Genomic DNA, 23,315 nt, shown 5'->3' with positions numbered 1-23,315 from the left:
ACTGGAGAAACCCCAATCTCCATCGGCCATTCAAGAAATTTAGAAGGAGACTACTAAAAATGTTGCCACATAGTCACCTGAAAAGACAACATAGGAGAATATAGAGAAAGATGTCATTAAGGTTGTATCCCCTAAACTGGCAAAACATAATCTACTTGAAGATGATGATGATGATTCTTTAAGTATTTAAGGACCTATTGCTATGAACACTCTGAGCACATCAAAAATGATGAAGATTGCTAATGTTATGCAATCTAGGGCACACAAGAAGAGACTGAAAGAGAAAAGGGTTGAAGCAGAGACAATTCAGACTGTAGTAGAAATTTTGTCTAGTTTACTACCGGAAATATCTATAGCACATCTTTCTACACCCATTAGCAAACTTGGTCAACTAGTTGCAGATGCATCTGATCAAATTAAATCACTAGAAGATGCTACTCAACTGTATGTTGAAAAAAGCCACAAGAAGAAATATCAAGATAAAATGGCAAAGGATATTGATAGTAGAAAAATGGATCCATCTCATAATAAAAGTTTTCTGAGTCAAGCTATTGAAACATGGGGAAAGTATCTTGCTTCTACCTCCAATGTTACTTTCTTTTATTTTGACATTTCAAAAAGTCAAGTTGAAACAAAGCAAGAAATGGAACGGATATGCAAGGCATATGTCCCACTCTAGGATTCCATACATGCCTTTAGAAAGTTTGTAGATGATTTGCATAATAGACTACACATCTATGATAATGAGAAGACAAAGAGATTCTGATCTCTTAAAGACCTCAAAAGTCTGCTCACATCACAAGTATACATTCTTCAGAGAGCCCACTCCAATGCAAAAGCTATTCTTGCAATCCCTGAAACCTACACACTGGACTCAATGGAAGAATTCCATTCTCAACTGACGTCTACATTCGAGTATATTGCAAATATTCTGCAATCATGGGAAAATGCCTTGTCCCATATGAAGAAGAGCTTAAATGATATATTTTTATGAGATTATCTAATGCATGAACTTTTTTAAGTTATTGTTCTATATGCTGAACACTTTGATACAAATTTTATATATATATATATGTGTGTGTATATATTTATTCGTTTCAATTTGGCATTGTTGTCAAAGGGGGAGTAGAAATATGTATGTGCATTTTATTGAAAATTTAGTATTTATGCATGCATGAAGGGGGAGTATGAGTATATGTGTAAATCTGTTGCGTATGCACACTTAGCTATATTCCTATAAAATTCTCTAAGTGTTGCCATCAATGCCAAAGGGGGATATTGTTTCCTTGATGATGATGATTGTAATAAATTCATCACTTGTTGTCATTGATGAAACACTCTCACACACACATATGATCATTTTGACTACCGGTGTTACTTCAATTATTTACATTGTTAAACGGTATGTTAGAGGTCTATCTTTAGCCAGTACTTTGTGTCTACCGGTATGTGCATAAGAGATAACCTATGGTTATACTAAGTTGACATCAAGATGAAGATCCAAATGGAGATCAAGCGAAGATTCATGGATAATGGTCCATATGCTTTATTCAAACCAGTATTTGGTTATTTATGTGATGAATTTGTTGGCAAATGCACACTCCAATGAGAAATTGTAGGTGATTGAAGGTATTGTCATTGATGGCAACCTTACAATCACATGACACCGGCACTGATAGACTCTACACCGGCATACAGTTCACCGGCACCGAAAAGATGATTACCGACACCCTGGCCGACAAGATTTTGTTTATTGCATAATGTATTTAATTGTAATATCTTTTTGTAAGCTGACATGGCATATTGTAATAAGGCTCATATATAAGTATGAGATCTTGTAGAACATTTGTAATAGGAATATGCATAGATGGATATTATGTGCGAATATTGAGGCAGATTTTGGAGTAAGGTTTATGATTATTGCAAGAGCTTAAACTGATACTGGATCTGGCATAGCAGATTCTTTTTGTAGCAGTATATCTTATTGGATTTCTTTAATCCACTTTTGTAAGTCAGTGAGACTTCCTTTTGTTATTAAGCAGTGAGCTCTAGGCACTCGGCCTTCCTGCATATGTAGGCCCCCATTTTGTAAGTAATATTCACTTATTGGCCAGTGAGTGAATATTGTGGGTCACAAATCCCACCAAGGTTTTTTGCACACTGGGTTTCCTCACCAAAAATATTGTGTTATAGTGTGCTTTCTATGTTGTGTTTATTGCTCTTATTTACTGCATTAATTTTGCTTTACCGGTATACTGTTTTGGAATGCATTTTGTTTAATAAGATCAGAAAATCCATTAACCAATTAGATACTAATTCACCCCCCCTCTCAGTATCTTTGGGAATTTCTTGGTCTCAGAGCTTGGTCCTCTATTTTCAAAAGCCTAACATCTTGAGGAATATTCTAACACCGGTAGATATGGAAAACTTGAGAAAGCAATTGGAAACAACTCATTTAGACTATGATGCAAAAAAGTTAAAAAACATGAAACTTGAAGATGATCTGAAGGCTGCATAGGAAATTATTCAAGGACTTCAGAAAAATCTCACTATTGCAAAGAACAAAAGAAGAGAACTTTCTGAGAAGATGCAGAATGATGATGATGAGAAATAAACTCTTAATGACCTTGCGAACAAACTAAGACAAGAAAATAGTACAATGAAGAATGAGATGCAAGATATGACTATGAGGTTTTGTAAAGACATTGAAGATAGAAAAAGAATGAAGATGACTTGGTTAGAAGACTAAATGATGCTAGAAATGAGAACACAAGATCGGTCATGAAAATGATATGTTGAAGACAGATTTGATGCATACACAAAATGACGGAACTAAACTCATAATACAAAAAGGAATCTTGGAAAATGAATTAGTTGCTACAAATTGACACAAAGAGAAATTCAAGAAAAGTTCAGAGGAACTTGATAACATGCTAAAGAATCAGAAACCAAATGGAGATACAAATGGCCTTGGCTTTAAAGTTGGTGAAAGCTCTGGTACTGCAAACAATCATGATCATAACAAATCGGTAAGACAACCTAATGCTTACAAATTCAATGGGAAATGCTTTAACTATAACAAGTATGGTCATAGAGCAAATAAGTGTAGATCTAGAAACTATCAGAACACTAATGCACCCACTGGTCAATGTTCTAAATGCAATAAAATTGGTCATAACCCATAAATTGCAGAATGAATGTAAGATGCTATGTTTGTGGAAGATTTGGACACTTATCTAATCAATTCAGAACACATACCAACATAGGATATGGAAAAGATATTCGGAAAAACAATGTGACTTGTTATGCGTGTAACAAAATTGGACATATTGCAAAATTTTGTAGAAGGCATCATCGACAAATAACAAAGGACCCAACCTGAAAGGTAAAGAGAAGGTTGATGAGGTAAAGAAAGAATTTTCAAAACAATGGATTAGAAAGTCAGATCTGAATGTTAGTGAAGCTATTCCTTCACCAATAGAACAGAGTATCACTCCACTGGCAGGAGATTCTTCATCTAACTGAAGAGAAACCTTTTGGGGGTATGGCAACAAATTGAAAAACATGCTAATTTACCCTCGGTTGATGGTGAGAAGTTGAATTACTTCTTTACCAGAAGATGTGTTAAGTTTCACTTAACCGATAGGCATTAAATGTGGTAGTTGAAGGAAATAACACTATAAAGCAAGTGTTTTTGGCTCTTTTTCATTCACCGAGTATTCAAATTTCTTGAGTGTGCAAAAATCCTGAGCGAAGGCATCCACAGCGAGAAGTAAAGCAAATCATTCAAGCACTCCTACCTAAAGGCAGATTAAGGTATTAATGACAATGGCTTCCTCCTTTGCACCTGAATTCATTGTAAACCCTACTATGATTGAAGTTATTAAGTGCCCTAGACCCGTATTTAAGATTATTCCTGAAATTGCGAAGAAAGATGATACCCTAGGAGCATTTTCAAAAATTCCCAAAGGAGTAGTATATGCTGAGGATCCTAGAATTTATATACATTGTCATATTGAAGAACTAGGAGTTGATGAGATAATGAACATGTATAGAACTATTATATTTGATGTAAATGGAAATGTGAAACCGGAACATAAGATAGTCAAAACCCTAGGTTTTGTGGACATTCTTAATATTCCTGATTTTCCCAAGGATGTTATAAGGATTGTGCTAAGAAGAGTACATGGGGATTTCTTTTGGTTGGATTCAATTCACAAGATAACCAAAGAGGCAGTTAGGGCAGTGACATGCTTACCTTCCACCGGTAGCAGGCCTGATAAAACTAAAAAGGTTTCAAATGACACTGTAATGATCCTAACCAGTGCAACCTTTGATAAGAGATCCTTGAGAGTAAATGATGTTAAGGATATCAATGTGAAGTTCATTATCATGATTCTTGGATACAAAGCTACTCATGCCAACTGATTAAACTCTATTTCCAGCTTATGTATCAAAAGCGCTTATGACTTGGTAAACAACAATGCCAAGATTGACATATGTGAATGGTTGAAGGATGAACTGATAGACAACCTAAAGAAAATCAAAGGTGACAAGAAAGGCACTTTCAGATTTGGCAACTTACTTGTGTGTTTAATGTTGTATATCACCAAGGAAGTTCCCGGTATTTGTAAAAAGGATTTTGGTTTTGACATACTGATAGGAAAACAACTACTGGACATTTTAAATAACATGGGAGATGACAGGGAAAAGAACATAAATGAACATTTTCAAGCATTGAAAGCTAGGATGAAAAAAAGCATAAGGCTATCTCAAGCTATTGTTGACAAATATCAAAAGGAGATATGCTTTGTAATAAAGAAGGATGAAATTTGGATGAAGGCAGTTGTCCCAAGGATAGTCTGGGTTACTTAAATGGGATATGAGGCAGATGAGAATATAATTGAAACTTATGCAATATCCCTCTTATAAGCCCCTAAAGAACCGACATAAAAAGTATTTGGGAATGCTAAAACAATTGAAAGAAAAATTCAATCAGAGAAAAGGATAAATAAAACTGAACAGATAGTTAGGAAAGGAACAAGGCAGGCTAAAGCAATCAAAGAGGATGTATTAAATAGAACTGGTATTAAGGAGAATGACTTGGAAGGACTACAATTGGAAGCACATCTTTCATCGGTTGCCACCTCCTCTGACAATGAAATACCAATAGAGTTCAAAAGGGTAGAAAGAAAAAGAAAACCGTCACTAGCACCCTCTCCTGCACCAAAGAGAACAAGACAGAAACAACAGGCAGTTAGGCCTCCGACAAAGAAACTGACACCAAAGAAAAGGAAAGAAAAACAAGCTATCCCTCAATTGGACAAACTTTTGAATGAGATAACTAAAGATGGAAAATTGACAAATATCAACAAGTTGTATAACACACTTTCAAATGATGAAAAAAAAAGTATAAAAAATAGTGTTATCTTACATCTTGATGTCTATAAGAATTTTTTGATGGAAATTGTTGATGATATATCCAATGACTTGTATAGAAGGTTAGAAGCAAGAAGGGTAGCTATTGTTGAATTGGATAAAAAGATAAAAATAGAAAAATTGCTTGCAGTTCACCCAGTGAACTCAACACAAGAGATTGATGAATTAATCAGTGAGGCTAACCGGACAGTATTCTCAACCGGTCACCGACATGTAGCACTAATGGCAGGAAGAGTTAATGAAATATCAGAAGAAACTGCAGACAAGTGGGACATATTCTTTGTTGAGAAGAAAAAGCAAGAAGAGCTCAAACAACCAAAGACTCTCAGAGTCTATCAAAAGGATAAGGATAAGGGGAAAGGCAAGGTAGGTGGTCCTCCTAGCATAAAGATGTGTAGGGGAAAAGCGAGACTAGGCTAACATGTCCTAATCCTACCTTTTGACACACATTGTGGAATACAAAAGAGCTTAGAGGTATCACACAATTGGCTACTTCTTTTTGTGAAAGAGAGAGCCACGGGCTACCTATTAGGGTTTCTATTCCTTTGTTGTAATTGAAAGATAAAATGATGCAAGTTCAATTCCTAACCTCAAAGTGCTAACAAAATTGCAAAATTGAAGTTAAACAATGGAAAGCTGTAAACACAAGGACAAGACAAGAATACAGATGCATACTCAGAGTTGAAATCTGAGTGAAAATGTTCAGGATGGGGGTGCGGGCGCCACTGTCCTGATTCTGCTCCTGAAACCACACCTGAAACTGCTGTTTGGTAACCTGAAAAACTGTCTGGAACTTGTTGCCTGACAGAAGGACCAGGGCACCCAGCGCCCCTATCTCAGGGACCAGGGCGCCTAGCACCCCTATCCTAGTAGGACCAGGGCACCCCACGCCCCTGTCCTGGTCTTTTGCTCTGAAATTTGATGTGAAGCTCTGTCTCGGTCCACTTCCGTTGGATCTGCAACTTACGGCGTCGTCCGAATCCCGAAACCTGCACTTATATCTGAAAAGGTATGGTGGGTGGCTATATAGGGTTTTGCCTTAGTCAAACCCCCGCTTCGGTGATTTCCACCTCCAAGAATAGCCAAGTTGTATTGTAAAAGTATTGTGTGTGCAGACCTTGTGTGTGTGCTAGATCCTAAAATGCAAGTAAGCAAACTAGAGCAACCTAGAAAGTAAACCCTAATTGCTTGTAAATGATAATGTAAATGCTCCAAATCAAGATGCAATGTGATCTAAAGCATGAATACAAATGATATAATGAGGCTTATCCAAAGACATGAAAACAACATGAAATCATACCCAACCCCAAGGGAGGGGTACAAGCCAATCTTCAGTTGGTGATCCCTTATTGCTCTTCAATATCTTCAAAGCCCTAAATGGATGAATGAAATTGATGAATGCTTCATGGATGAATGTTGAATTTTGTTGATGTCTTCAAAGATCTGCTCTTTCACTGCATAGAAGGTCCCTAAAACCAAAATTCCCATCCTTTCAAATGAGGAAAGAGAGCTCTTATATATGAAACCCTAGGTCTTAATTTCAACTTTTGGCCGACCTAGAGATTGAATCTCCCGCCAATATCTTGGGGTTAAGCTTTATTTTATGATTGGATTGCGCTCCTCAAATTTCGAGAAAAATGTTCGGGACCGTGTGCACTCCGGGTGCCATGGTCCTGACAACTTTTCACCAAATTTTCAGGGCCGTCGGATATGATGATTTTAGAGAGAATCCCGAAGTTATAGGTGATTTCGAGATGTTTTGACCCCCAAAATCAAGCCCCCAAGTTCAAAATAGGACCTAATTAGGGTTTTTGATTAAATGATGTATTAGAGGAATAAAATGAAAGGGGCATACTTTAATGAAAGGGCCCAACTGGAAGATGATGAAATAGGACCTTAGACCTAATTAATTTCATTAATTAAGTGCTAAAGGGGAAATGCAATGCAAAATGCAAAATGCGCCAAGGTGGGTGCTAAACTAGGTGTGAAATTGTACCATCCTAGCAAGTGCGTACAATTTACGACGCTACATTTAGCCCCCACTTTAGCGATCATATGAGTACTACGTGCATATGCAAGCTAAAGTACAGGAAAGTAAACATTATTTGAAAAAGGATATATCCATAAGTCTGTCGAATGAAGCCCCCAGCGGTATCTGCAGTACACAGTTAGGAACCTCACCCTACAAAACACACATTAGATCACAAAATCACCTAATGCTTACTAAGGAAAGTGATGAAACTTGCAAGTAGCTATATGCCCCCCCTATTTCGGCTTGCTTATTAGGGAGGTGAAACAGGGTAGCATGTTTACTTACGACAAATTGTGTGAGAGATTATTGATGAGAGATGTTCACCAAAGAGGCTTCATCAGAGCACGTTTTGGAACATCCAGGGAGTAAGGTGATGAAAATATGATTCCGACACAACAAACAGTTCGAAAATTGCATCTCCCAAACCCAAGTTATGATAAAATGAGTGATAGAGGAAAATTAGGGTTTTGAAATCAAAGATAAAGGAATGAAAGTATATACCTCGAAAGTGACACTTGCATTTGTCACTTTGTTGATTTCTGAGTATTGTTCATTGCAGCGGAGCCCACATAGCCATCATCATGCCTTCACGATGAACAGAGCGTCCCACGAGGATGGAGATCATGCGACAGGCCGTGATCAGCGATGAGCCACTGGATGAGGTGAGTTGATTGAACTTTGACAATCTGCATTTCTGTTGACTTTGAGTTTCTGTGATCGAATGCGGGCCCTAGACTCTGACCCTGGGTCCCACCCAGGGTGCCATGGTCCTATCAGGGTGCCATGGTCCCTGAAGGGCGCCATGGTCCTCTCAAGGCACCATGGTCCCTGAAGGGCGCCATGGTCCTCTGAGGGCACCATGGTCCCAATCAGGACTTGGCAAGGGGTGTCAGGGTTAGCTTTCGATGTTCGACAGTTTTCATTTTTCGCATAAATGACTTTGATGATTGAGTACTGATTACACTGATGTTTTTGCATCGTAGGGTCTCCCATACATGAGAGAGCACACTATGGGGCAGATTCTTCACAGTATGCGAGATCAGATTCCCCGGCTGACTCAGGCAGAGAGGGATACGCTATCGATAGTAGGTTTGTGGTATACTATCCTTATGCTAGCCATTTGATTCCATCCTGCGATGTTGATGGCACTTATGGACTGATGGGATCCTGACGCATGTACATTCCATCTCCCAGTAGGAGAGATGATGGTTACACTTGAGGATGTGTACCGCATACTTCGCCTACCCATCAAAGGAGCTACCATGACATACGTGACTGACCAGTCAGCGGAGGACCATCAGAGGGAGCAGATATACTGCATAGGGAGAGTCATGCCGAGTGAGATGAGAGGTCGCATCATGGTTAGTTGGCTCTTACATCCTACAGGAGAGGTGCCCCTCGTGAGACACCTTATGATTGCCATCATTGCACTAGCCGTCTGCCCTAATGGGTGAGGTACGCACATGCATGGGGGTCTCACATGGTGCATCAAGGCTATAGAGAGACATAGGAGAGTATATGCCTGGGGTCGGAGTATGCTTGCACATCTCTATCACGACCTCGAGGAGTATGATTTTGGACAAGGTTGTAGCTTGATGACATGTACACTTCTGCAAGTGTGGATATTTGAGCACTTCACATGCACCAGGCTTGTCGGCTATCCGATGAGTGCGGCTAGCAAGCGACCTAGGGTGTTTGCCTATCCACTTACCAGCGAGTGGAGATTTGGGGATCTACTATATTAGAGAGTGACATTCGATAGATTGACAACTGAGGTGACAGTATGGAGACCATATCTGCGGATGCACAGATGGGATGGAATGGAGGGGCAGCTAGCATGCTTACAGAGGAATTGCCTACTGAGAGGATGATACTCACATATCATAGTCCCATTCTACTTTGACCGAGTACGGAGGTAGTTTGGGCTAGAGCAGTGTGTTCCAGCCGATGTACCTATCTATACTCAACACTCACGAGTCCTTCCCAGACCCAGAGCAGTAGCGAGACCTACAATAGATGATATCAAGATTACAGATATAGAGGGGTCCAATCAAGATGTGGTCACTAACTACTCCACAGATCCCAGAGCACAGCGCAGGTATCTCTCATGGTTTGTGAGGACATACCCAGGGCCTATCTTTCCACCAAATTACCCAATAGGTCATCCAGGTCCATGGAGACATGGAGACTGAGATGAGGATCAAGGATCCAGATCGGAGGAGCCAGAGGAGGGAGAGGGTCATGAGGAGGCAGGAGGTCCTGATCCACCCATAGGAGATCAGCCTAGTGACAAGGAGGAGGAGGAAGGAGAGGAGGATGACACAGATAGAGATGATGATGAGGAGAATGAGGTTGTGGGTGAGGATGCAGATGAGGATGAGGATGATGTAGAGGAGGAGTCAAATGCATCTCCCCACCATTCAGGAGATGATACCATAGCCTTGGATCCCCCTCTCATTCCCCAAAAGGAGGAACACGAGGCAATACGGAGATCGGTACCCATCGTGCACAGATCACTTGAGCGCAGGGAGCCTAGTAGTTCCCAATCACAGATGCTACCATATCACGATCCCTACTGGCGCGAGGGAGATCCAGGTATAGTAGGTTTATATTGATTGATTAATTTTTTGATGACATAGAATGGTATTGATACAAAATCTGTTCTACTACTACAACTAATGTGCAGGAGTGGCATTCCTTGATCTAGCAAGCAGTGACAGATATTTCTATGACGGCACAGATCCCTAGTTCCTCACAGGTTGCTTATAGGCCTCAAGGGAACGTGGGTCGGCATGATGACTTGTTTTCCCCATTTCGAATACAAGTGGAAATATGGAGGGAGAGAGAGAGAGTTCTATCAGAGGACCTTTAGCGGGCACAGCGTGACCTAGCAGCAGCTTAGGCCGAGGCTACCTCGTATCACGCGATCCTTATGGATAGGGATCGTAGGAGTTCCTCTCAGAGTCATTCACGGTCTATATCATGCTATACACCTATGGGTCCACCTTCACGGCTGGATCAGGAGGGAGCGTCTAGTCGTCACTCTCCAGCCACTAGCCCTAGGGATAGGAGATGATCTCATGATGTAGGATAGGTCACATTTTGGGATGTATAGTGACCTACTTTTGTATATTGATCCACACACACACACACACACACACACACACACATATATATATATATATATATATATATATATATATATATATATATATATATATATATATATATATATATATATATATATATATATATATATATATGTACATGCTTCTCTTTGTCTCAAACGTGTTATCTTTAATGTCTAAAACAATGTATATTTTGATTAAAGTTAATACATTTGGTAGATGTACATGTATGTTCTGAATTTAATTTCCATGTGATTGATTTTTCAATGCTCCATGATTAAATTGATACATGTGTGACTTAATTAAAATATTTTAATCAAGTACTACATTGATGATAGAGAACAAATATGTGTTAAGCCTAAGAATCATATAAGTAATGTGATTTAATTTAAACACAACATGATACAATTCTACTTAACACATAAAGACATTGTATAATATGCCAGCATAATGAAAATGTAAATCTTTTGTAATTTACATAGATGAATTCAAGACAAACTATAGAGTAAAGAAACACGCTTGTCAGGAACAAAGCAATATAGATTAAACACAACATCATTTAGTTCTATTTGCTCTAACAAAGATATGCTAACATATTATCCAATTTTGAAGAAGTGAAAAGAAGATAAATGAAATGAAAGATAAGGAATGAGGAATTAAGCATAGTATCTACGCAAGTGCATAGCATTTATAGGTTCTTTAAGAGGCGTACCATCTACATCCACTATTTTGTAAGCACCTGATCCATAATCTTCAATAACAATATACGGTCCAATCCAATTAGGACTAAATTTTCCCTTTTCTTCACGTAAGGCATTCACATTGCGCTGATTCTCATAGAGAACTAAGTCACCCACTGAGAAGGAATGTTGAATAACCTTATCATTATAGATTTGTTGTAGAGTTTTTTGATACGCTTGAATATGCTCAAGAGCATTTATACGCTATTCATCAAGCATCTCAAGCTGTTGAAGTCTTTGTTCTCTATAAGAGTCATCATCTACTATACCTTTGAGAGAAACTCTAAGTGATGGAATCTCCAACTCTAAAGGCATAATAGCATCAGCACCATAAACAAGATTATAAGGGGTGGTTCCTGTAGCAATTTGTACACTCGTTCGATAGGCCCAAAGAGCATAAATTAGCTGAGTACTCCAATCCTACCATGCTTATTCACGGTTTTGCAAAGAATTTGTTCAATTATCTTATTTGATGATTCGGCTTGACCATTTGATTGAGGATAGTATGGTGTAGAAAATTGATGTTTGATATGATATTTCTCGAGGAATTTCTTCACGTCCTTGTTCTTAAATGATGTCCCATTATCTGAGATTATAGTGGAAGGTATCCCGAATCGAGAAATAATGTTTTCTAGAAGAAATCGACAAATCACTTCAGCAGTAGTAGAGCGAAGGGGAACAACTTCTACCCACTTTGTAAAGTAATCTGTTGCAGTTATAATGAAAGTATGTCCTTGGGATGAAGGAGGAGAGATTTTACCGATGAGATCCAACCCCCATGTAGAAAAAGGCCAAGAAGCTACATGAGAATGAAGTTCTTGGGCAGGAGCATGAATCAGATTATTGTGTTGTTGACATTGATGACATTTCTTAACAAATGAAAAAGAATCCTTCTGCATAGTTTGCCAATAATATCCCATATGAAGCAACCTTTGAACCAAGGATTTGCCTCCAAAATTCCCCCCACAGGCACATGAATGTGGCTCTTCAAGAGAAATAGGGATTTCCAATTTGTTAAGACAACAAAGGAGAAGACTGTTATAACCCCTTCGGTAAAGAACATTAGAAAGAATGATATATCTAGCGAACAGCTTACGAATTCTAGCCCCAGTGTTCCTATTGGCAGAATCAGGAAAGGTACCATCGGTCAAGTATCTTACGATATGCGAATACCATTCATCTGAGTCTAAAAAGTCACAACATGTCACCAAGCTAGAATCATCTACAATGGCTGGAGAAATAAGGTTGTGAATAACAAATTTAAGATCAAACACAGGGTCCTCTAAAGATAGAAGAGAAGCCACACATGCCATTGCATCCGCATGTCGATTATCTTTTCAAGGAATAGGTTCCATGGTATAAGAATCGAATTTTTGTAACAAAGAGATAGCGAGGTCTTTATATTGTGATAATTTGTCTTGTTTTGCTTGATACAGTCCTGTTACCTATCTTATAATCAATTGAGAATCTCCATAAATATGTATGTGCTTTACATTCAAAGCCAAGGCTGCCTTTATTCTTGCTATAAGAGCCTCATACTCAGCAATGTTATTGGTACATAGGAAATTGAGACGATAAGATAAGGGAATGGATTTCTTTGTAGGAGAAATCAGAACAACACCTGCCCCCGATCCCGTACGACACTTAGAGCCATCAAAGTACAACTCCCAAGTTTCATCTTTCTTTGTACAAAGAATGAAGTCGTCAGGAAAAGACTTAGGGTTAGGGAAGGAGAAAGGTGAAGGGGCCTCAACTAAGTGATCGGTCAACACTTGCCCTTTAATTGCTCTTTGTGAAACAAATTTAAGGTCAAATTCAGTTAACATCATAACCCACTTAGCTAGGCGCCCTGATAAATCAGTTTTAGAGAAAAGATGCTTCAAAGGATCAAATTTTACCATGACATGGACTTCTGAATTTAAAAGATAATGTCTCAATTTCTGAGTCGCAAACACCAAGGCCAAGCATTGTCTTTCTATCACAGAATATCAGGTCTCATAATCGAGTAAGGTACGACTTATGTAATAAACCAGACACTCCTTACCATCTTTATCATGTTGTGCCAATAATGCTGCGAGAGCATGAGAGGAAGCAGTTGTATAAAGAAGAAAGGGTTTAGAAGGTTCGGTAGGTTGAAGGATAGGAGGATTAGCCAAATATACTTTTAAATCTTCAAATGCTTGCTGACAATCTTTGTTCCATTGAAAAGTGATATGTTTTTTGAGAAGTTGAGTAAAAGGAAAAGTATGATCCGCAAGTTGAGATATGAATCTACGAATAGCTTGAATCTTTCCTTGTAAGCTTTTGAGTTGAGACACATTTCTAGGAGGTGGCATGTTGACAATAGCATCTATTTTCTTAGTGTCCACCTCAATCCCACGATGCGAAACTATGAATCCTAATAGTTTTCCACTATCCACACCAAAAACACATTTTCGGGGATTCAAGCGCATGTGATATTTACGAATTCTTTCAAAGATTTGACGAAGGATCTTAATATGATCTATACGAAGAATGGATTTGGCTAAAATATCGTCAACATTATCTTCTAAAATCTTATGCATATAATCATGAAAGATAAGGGTCATCGCTCATTGGTAAGTTGCACCGGCATTTTTAAGTCCAAAAGGCATCATCACCCAACAAAACGTACCCCAAGGAGTGGTGAAAGCAGTTTTGAATTGATCTTGAGGATTAATGAAAATTTGATTGTATCCTGAAAAACCGTCCATGAAGGATAACAAAGCATGTCCTGCTATAGAATCAACTATCATGTCAATGTTTGGGAGAGGGAAATCATCTTTTAAAGAAGCCTTATTTAAATCCCAAAAGTCAGTACACATTCTTATTTATTATCTGATTTAGCCACAACAACAATATTTGAAATCCACGGGGAATAATCAATAGGGCGGATAAATCCAGCCTCCAATAATTTTTCAATCTCAGCCTTAACAAGCAAAGCTACCTTAGGATTCATTTTTTGAATCTTTTGTTTCACAGGCCTAGCATCGAGGACTAAGACAATATTATGAGTAACAATCTTAGGATCTATACCAGGCAGGTCAGAATATGTCCAAGCAAAGATCTCAGGGAATCCATGTAATAAATCTGCATATTGTTTTTGTTCTTCTTCATCCAAACATTTTCCAATTTTAATAACTTTTTCTTCGTTGCAAGGATCCATCTTAACATCAATGGTGTCACTTATGAGAAGATTACTTTGTTGAGGAGTATCCTTTAATTGAGGGAACTTTTCCACAATCTCATCATTATCAGTCTCTTTTCCAAAATAAACTTCAGTGTTCAAACAATAAGGAAATCCCCTATTGTGATGATAATGAGGAAGAGTATCATATGCTCCTAAAAACTCAGCTAAAGCATCATCGGTAGGAAAGACATCCAAAGCATAGGCACACGATGGATCCCCATCAATATACTCAGGGTGTCTCATTGGTAGAGATGTAGAAATAACATTAACACTAATACATGGTCTCTTAGAAGCTTTAGTGCGTTTGTAGGGATTATAACCAAATCCAAAGGTCACATCATAAAGATTATTCTCTAGAGGAACCTTTATCCCTTGTTCATGAGCACCACAACCATTTCCATTATACCCATGCTTAGCTAAAATATGAAAACCACGACCATAACGATCAGCCATTTCAGAAAGAGAAGGTGGTTTTTCATAAGACAAAGAATCAAATCCCTCAGAATTAGAGGTGTGAGGAGAAGAAGTTTGAGAAGCGGCCACAAAATTATTGCTCATAGGTTCAGGTATGATTGATCGATTTTTAGCTTCTTCCTTCTTTTCAACTTTAAGCTCTCTAGGAGGAACCCTATACTCACCTACAAAGGTGGGATTAAAATCAAGAGATCCCCAATTGTCTTCTGCGAGAACCTTCTCAGGATCAAAAGACTTCTCATGCGTAGATTCAAGTTAAGAAGAATCTTCTTTAGGAACTTCAGACTCATCCAAAGAATTTTGATCATCAGAGAGTGAGGATTCATCCATAGGTATCTTGTTTAAAGAGTCATCACTAGAAAGAGGAAGGCTTAGAAGAACTCCCTTTGGAAGTAGATGTTTGCAAACAAGCTTGAAAATTAGTATCACCTATCAAGGTATATGTCTTATTGTTATAAATAAATTTAACTTGTCTATGCAATGTCGAGGGGACGGCTTGCATACTGTGAATCCAAGGTCTCCCTAATAACAAGTTGTATGTTAGATTTCCCGACATAACATGGATAGGAGTAGGCAAAGTAACAGGCCCCACTGTGAGGGGTAAGGTGATAATACCTAATGAAGACTTAGCCACATTATCAAAGCCTCGAATGGGACGAGAGTCAGGTTCAATAAGGGATGTATCCACATTCATCTTATGCAATAGATTAATGCTACACACATTAAGGCCAGAGCCATTATCTACCAGTGTTCGTCTTATAGCAGTGTCATTTATGATAACCACAATCATCAAGGGATCATATTGATGTTGAATTTCACTAGTAGGTAGCTCATCTTGAGTAAACACAATTTGAGCTTTAGGATTCATCACAGAGTTAACCAAAGACACTATATTACTAGATGCATTAGGTGGAGGAACATTCAAATCTTTCAAGGCATCTTGTAACATTCCATGATGAGCAGAAGAAGTTTGGATCAAATCCCAAGGGGATATCTTAGCAGGGGTAGCCTTAAGTTGTTCTATGAGATCATATTCCTTACCAAGAACCTGTGAAATATGTGGAGCTTGCGGAAGAATTGGTTGAGGATTAGGAAGAGAAACTGGAGTAACAGGAGGAGGATTAGGCTGCCTATTATTTCTAGTATGATAAGTATGGGCAACCATATGATAACTCTCTCTAGTTAATTGCTTGGCATAACTATAAGGACTCATAGGTTTTCTTCCTTGCACAGTGATGATAGGTTTATTCGGAGTAAGAAAGGAATCTTGACCACACCCTCCTTGGATAGTAAGGAGAGGTGATTTAGGAACTTGAAAGGTGGGAGAAGGATAAGCACCTTGGACTTCAAAGAGAGGCTTATTATGCTCTTTTAGGTTTATCATGTTAACTAATTTAGAAGTTTTGTTCTTGTTTAAAGATTTCGATAAAGCCACCAAGTCATCAAGAGCATCATCCAACAAAGCATGATCATATCTATTAAAAGGTTTATCTTTTGATTCAAAAGGAGACATCTCTTCATAAAGGGGATCACTGAAAACAACCATGTTACTAGATTTAGTGGAAGAGTTGATAGGAATGTATCCTTGAGAGGAATCATTTGACTTATCTTTCTCATCACAACGAAATGGCATAGTAACAATGTTTATGAGTTTTTGGTAAAATGAAGGTTCGGTATCTTTAGGGTTCAAAAACTCATCTAAGACTTCATCTAATTCATCTTGGCTATGCTTATAATCGACATAATTGCAGACATCATCATAAATATGAACATCTTGTAAATAAAAATCCGACATTTTGAAATAAAAGTTGCATAAAACTTAAACACACAATGCAAAGACACAAAGAAACACACTCTCTTTTTTTTTTCTCTTCTTTTTTTTTTTTTTTTTTTTTGAAAATGAACTTAAATGAAACACACACTAAATCTAGATCTAGATCTAACAAATGCAATGCAAGAGAAAGCAATAATAAGATTCATGTCAGGTTCACCAAAATGTGTAGGGGAAAAAGCGAGACTAGGCTAACATGTCCTAATCCTACCTTTTGGCACACATTGTGGAATACGAAAGAGCCTAGAGGTATCACACAATTGGCTACTTCTTTTTGTGAAAGAGAGCCACGGGCTACCTATTAGGGTTTCTATTCCTTTGTTGTAATTGAAAGATAAAATGATGCAAGTTCAATTCCTAACCTCAAAGTGCAAGTAGGAACTAATAACAAAATTGCAGAATTGAAGTTAAACAATGGAAAGCTATAAACACAAGGACAAGACAAGAATACAGATCCGTACCCGGAGTTAAAATCTGAGTGAAAATGTTCGGGACGGGGGTCGCGGGTGCCACTATCCTGATTCTGCTCCTGAAACTGCACCTGAAACTGCTGTTTGGTAACCTGAAATATTGTCTGGAACTTGTTGACTGACAGAAGGACCAGGGTGCCCAGCGCCCCTGTCCCAGGGACCAGGGCGCCTAGCACCCCTATCCTGGTAGGACTAGAGCACCCCATGCCCCTATCCTAGTCTTTTTCTCTGAAATTTGATGTGAAGCTTTGTCTCGGTCCGCTTCCGTCGGATCTGCAACTTGCGGCGTCGTCTGAATCCTGAAACCTGCACTTATATCTGAAAAGGTATGGTGGGTGGCTATATAGGGTTTTGCCTTAGTCAAACCCCCGCTTCAGTGATTTCCACCTCCATGAATAGCCAAGTTGTTTTGTAAAAGTATTGTGTGTGCAGGCCTTGTGTGTGTGCAAGATCCTAAAATGCAAGTAAGCAAACTAGAGCAACCTAGAAAGTAAACCCTAATTGCTTGTAAATGATAATGTAAATGCTCCAAATCAAGATGCAAAAGTGATCTAAAGCATGAATACAAATGATATAATGAGGCTTATGCAAAGACTTGAAAACAACATGAAATCATACCCAACCCCAAGGGAGGGGTACAAGCCAATCTTCAGTCGGTGATCCCTTATTGCTCTTCAATATCTTCAAAGCCCTAAATGGATGAATGAAATTGATGAATGCTTCATGGATGAATGTTGAATGTTGTTGAAGTCTTCAAAGATCTGCTCTTTCACTGCATAGAAGGTCCCTGAAACCAAAATTCCCATCCTTTCAAATGAGGAAAGAGAGCTCTTATATATGAAACCCTAGGTCTTAATTTCAACTTTTGGCCGACCTAGAGATTGAATCTCCCACCAATATCTTGGGGTTAAGCTTTATTTTATGATTGGATTGCGCTCCTCAAATTTCGGGAAAAATGTCTGGGACCATGTGCACTCTAGGCGCCATGGTCCCGACAACTTTTCACCAAATTTTTAGGGCCATCGGATATGATGATTTTAGAGAGAATCCCAAAGTTACAGGTGATTTCAAGATGTTTTGACCCCCGAAATCAAGCCCCCAAGTTCAAAATAGGACTTAATTAGGGTTTTTGATTAAATGATGTATTAGAGGAATAAAATGAAAGGGGCATACTTTAATGAAAGGGCCCAACTGGAAGATGATGAAATAGGACCTTAGACCTAATTAATTTGATTAATTAAGTGCTAAAGGGGAAATGCAATGCAAAATGCAAAATGCGCCAAGGCGGGTGCTAAACTAGGTGTGAAATTGTACCATCCTAGCAAGTGCGTACAATTTACGACGCTACAAAAGATAACTGATAACTTGCCCCCACCTCCTTCTGATACTCCATTGACACAAACTGTTGAGACACCACGGGTAACCAAGAGTATGGGAACACCACATGAGAACACAAATCCTAATTCTGAGGTGTTATGTACAATGAATATTGACACACAGGAAGTCAATATTGTTGTGGATAAGGAATCAACTGAGAAGAGAGATGTGGCAACTGAGCCATCGGGAACAGACATCACAGTTGGAAATGTTGAAATTGGGAATGAGCAACAAACTGAAACATCAAATGATCCCCTAGATACAGGAAAGGCAGATACCACAGGTGTACATACTAATGTATCTACTAAGCAACTGTCAACTAATGAGACTGAAAAATCTACTGAGTCACCGATAGTAGACAATATTGAGGCAAACAAAGAGAAATCAACAAAGACACATACTGAGAAATAGGTAGAGAAACACGCTCATTTACATGTACATACACAAACAGTGCCACTGGCTACAACTGAAAAACCTAAACCTTTGGTAGTGGAAATGCAGACACAAACTAACCCTCCAGAGAAAGAGGAAAGCAAAACTATTACTACCACTGGAGGATTACAAATTGTGAAGGCAGTTGGTCAGTCATCAGGAACCTCTATGACTGAATTTAGGCCAACTAATGTGACAGAGGTACTATTAGATTCAATCAAGAAAATAACAGATTGTAATGCACTAGCATATAAGGCTATAGATGACACTTTACCAATTTTGAAGATGATTGCTCCTAAGTGTAACATAGACAATACAAATTCTTTGAGCCAATTAGCCACATTGTCTAAGTACATAACCGTCAACCTGCTAACAATTGATCAAATCAATGAGGAGACTTTCAGAGAGAAAATGAATAAAGAGAAGGAAAAATTCTTTGAGGAGACAATCAAGAAGAATAAGGAACACATGGATACATTATTACCGGTACTAGGTAGGACAATTTTGGATTTCAAGAAATTATATAGATGTACATGCAAGACTAACATTTTGATAGAGGATATAGACATAGATATCAACAAAGAACATAAGGAAATAAATAATATTGCTGATAATCTAATAGGTTCATCAGATTCAATATCAGTAGTAGAACAAGAAATTGCAGTTTTTGAAGATAAAATAGAAAAACTTGAAAAAGACAAGGAAAGACTAAATTTTAAGGCAAAGAAACTGAAGTGTAGACTGGGTCCTTAACTAGATATCCCCATCTCTTTGAGAAAAGAGATTTTTGAGGCTCTTGTTCTAGGACTTAAGACACCGGAAGAGAAAATGCACTTACGCACCGGTACAATTCAGAGGATTGAAGCAGCACTAAAGGACAGTGAACGATTCTACAACCATCTGAATGTTGCTTTAGCGAATCTTTGTCAGATAGTAACCCATCAGTTATAGGGAACTAGATAGGAACTACACTCAATTGACATTGACTGACAACCTTTATCATTGATTCCAAAGGGGGAGTAGTAGAGGATGAGAAAAAGGAATAAGGATGAAAATTGCATGACAGAAGAGATCATCTGCTCAGGGGGAGCACACAGTTTTAAAGCAGACAATTTTGGTAATACAGTTTTGATAGTTTTGGTAAAACAGTTTTGGAAAACACTTTTTGGATACACTTTTTGGCTTTTTCTGATGAGTGTTGCCATCAATGCCAAAGGGGGAGATTGTTGGCAAATGCACACTCCAATGAGAAATTGTAGGTGATTGAAGGTATTGTCATTGATGGAAACCTTACAATCATATGACACCGGTAGGCACCGGCACCAGCAGACTCTACACCAACATATAGTTGACCAGCACCAAAAAGATGATTACCGGCACCCTGGCCAACAAGATTTTGTTTATTGCATAATGTATTTAATTGTAATATGTTTTTGTAAGCCGACATAGCATATTGTAATAAGGCTCATATATAAGTATGAGATCTTGTAGAACATTTGTAATAGGAATATGCATAAATGGATATTATGTGCGAATATTGAGGCAGATTTTGGAGTAAGGTTTATGATTATTGCAAGAGCTTAAACTGGTACTGGATCTAGCATAGCAGATGCTTTTTGTAGAAGTACATCTTATTGGATTTCTTTAATCCACTTTTCTAAGTCGGTGAGACTTTCTTTTGTTATTGAGCAGTGAGCTCTAGGCACTTGGCCTTCTTGCATGTGCAGGCCCCCATTCTGTAAGTAATATTCACTTATTGGCTAGTGAGCGAATATTGTGGGTCACAAATCCCACCGAGGTTTTTCCCACACCAGGTTTCCTTGCTAAAAATATTGTGTTATGGTGCACTTTCTATGTTGTGTTTATTGCTCTTATTTACTGCATTAATTCTGCTTTACCGGTATACTATTTTGGAATGCATTTTGTTTAATAAGATCAAAAAATCCATTAACCGGTTACATATTGATTCACCCCCCCCTCTCAATATCTTTGGGAATCCTAACAGAGTTACTGACACCGACTACTTGGCGGTAAATTTTGTGATGAGTTATGATCACATGTCTAGATACAATGCACCTAGGAAATTGTGTTTTCATTTCCTTAAAAGCCAACATGAAATCTGAATGTCTATATATATCGACATCTCAGTAAAACTTTTACAATTGATAGTATGCATGAAGAGTGAAAGTTTTTGTTGAAGAGAAATAAGTGTTAAGATGAAGAGTGTGTTGAAGAGCAGCGTTGAATGTAACTAGAAGGATCTAATCAAGCAAGTATTGTGCTACTCAAAACATATCAAACCATTCTTGTTGTTTTCTAACCACTACAACAAAATCAAATCCCTTAACCGGGTAAGCTCTAACAAGCTTCAATGTACAAATCCTCTAACAAGGTGATCCATTAGTTTGGATTCTAAAATCCTCTAGTGAGGTTACTCCTAACAGGGTACTACTCTTCCTTCAATGTCAGCCTAGACAATAATTACAAAATGATTTACAAAATAAATCTTCCTTCAATGTCGGCCTGGACAATAATTACAAAATGATTTACTAAATAAATCTTCCTTCATGTCGGCTTCCTTCAAGTAATGATGCTGGTGCCGGTGTAATCTTGGATACTCCAATGCCGATGTCTACCGGTATATGACTTCCATCTAATCTTGTTGCCATCAATGCCAACAAAATGAATCCGATGAGTATCAGTTGCCAACAATCTCCCCCTTTGGTATTGATGGCAACGGTCATGTGAAAAATGGATTCCCTATCGGTTCAACTCAAAAATGCCCCCCTGAGCAATTTACTCCGTCTGATATCCTAATATCCTTCCCATGTGATCCTGTTTAATTTTTTTGATAGTTTTCGCATATATACATACTCCCCCTTTGGAATCAATGCCAAAGACTGGTGAAAACATTGAAAGAATTCATAACAAAAGAATGAATGAATACTGTTAATTTCACTAGAGTTTGACCAACTTCAAAATTTTGCGGTAAGCCCTATGCAATAACTAAAGATATGTGTCCCAGCTGGTTTTAAAAGTTTCAGAAATGGATGCTAGTCCACTTAGTAAGTGGGCAAGTGTTTCCTTCTCTTTGACATCTGCTAGTGTGGGTTTAGCAATCATGTCCATGCACACTCTCTTATGAACACCTAATGAATCTAATCTGGGACTCACCAGTCCTCTAAGACTTCTTGCTCTCCTAATGATTTTATCTCTTTCCTTCTCAAAAGAAAAAAATTGGTTCTCCAAGGATAAAATTTGTCCTTGAATAGATGTGGTCAGTGTGGTTAATCCATCAAAAGAGTTTGCAATGCTAGCTACCTTATCATGTAACTCCTTTAATCTGCTATCTACATTTGTTGTACGAATTCCTATGTTACAACAGAACCTGTCGATATTTGTACCTTGTTTCAAACAATTCTCAATAAGAATGAGTTTGGCCTCAAATTTCTTTTTCTCCATTTCTATGATCTGGTCAAAGGCTGCTCTTTTAGCTGTAGTGAATCTTTCTAAATCCTGCAGGTCTGCAATCTACCTCAGAGATTGAAAATTGTTAGAAATATGTTTTGTTAGAGTCTTGAGCTTGCTGGAAGGGCTTGCTCCATCTTCAATCTGACAATCAGGTATCAATCTGTTTAACACTGTAACTGATTGATCAATTATTCCCTTGTCTACATTTCCCTCCTTCAATAATTTCTGAGTTGGCATCATCATCAACTCAGTTGGACTCATCTCAGTGATAGATTTATTCTCAACCTGAGAAGTGTCAATTGCCAAAACCTTTGTCGGGGAATCATTTTTAACTGTCGGTATAGACTCAGTTTCTTTTACCTTATCCTCTACAAACTCTTTTGCACCGGTGGCTTCGCCCCTTGGTGTAGTGTTAATTACTGTTGGTGGAGTATTATCCATAGTATCTACAGTATCTTATACATTTCCTTGCTCAAAAATAGTTTGTGCCGGTATAGATTATACACTCTCCTTAGCTGGTTGTGTTTGTATATCTATAGTTATTGCCGGTGTAGTCAAAATTAGAGTTGAACTATCCAAAATACCTTTCCCTTTTGTTTTGTTAGGAATGGTGGAAGATGTAGCCTTTGCAAATTCTTCTTGAGATGTAGGAAAATATGGATTCTTCTGGAAGAATTTGGTCCAACCCTTATCGGTCTCATTTATCACCTCAT

General features: G+C 38.2%; 1 protein-coding gene across 1 annotated transcript in view; it reads left to right on the top strand.

The window, feature by feature from the left end:
* Window positions 1-23,315, top strand: part of LOC131044390 (probable LRR receptor-like serine/threonine-protein kinase At1g51810) — a 60,023-nt gene that overhangs the window by 1,130 nt on the left and 35,578 nt on the right. Inside the window, exon 3 of the mRNA XM_057977739.2 lies at window positions 18,862-18,982. Coding sequence (XP_057833722.2) covers window positions 18,862-18,982 — 121 coding nt within the window. The remainder of the gene's footprint in view (window positions 1-18,861; window positions 18,983-23,315) is intronic.

Source organism: Cryptomeria japonica, chromosome 9 (assembly GCF_030272615.1).
Source record: "Cryptomeria japonica chromosome 9, Sugi_1.0, whole genome shotgun sequence".
In the NCBI taxonomy this organism is placed as follows: Eukaryota; Viridiplantae; Streptophyta; class Pinopsida; order Cupressales; family Cupressaceae; genus Cryptomeria; species Cryptomeria japonica.
The sequence above is the reverse complement of the archived record's forward strand: the minus strand, read 5'-3'. Positions and strand labels throughout refer to the sequence as shown.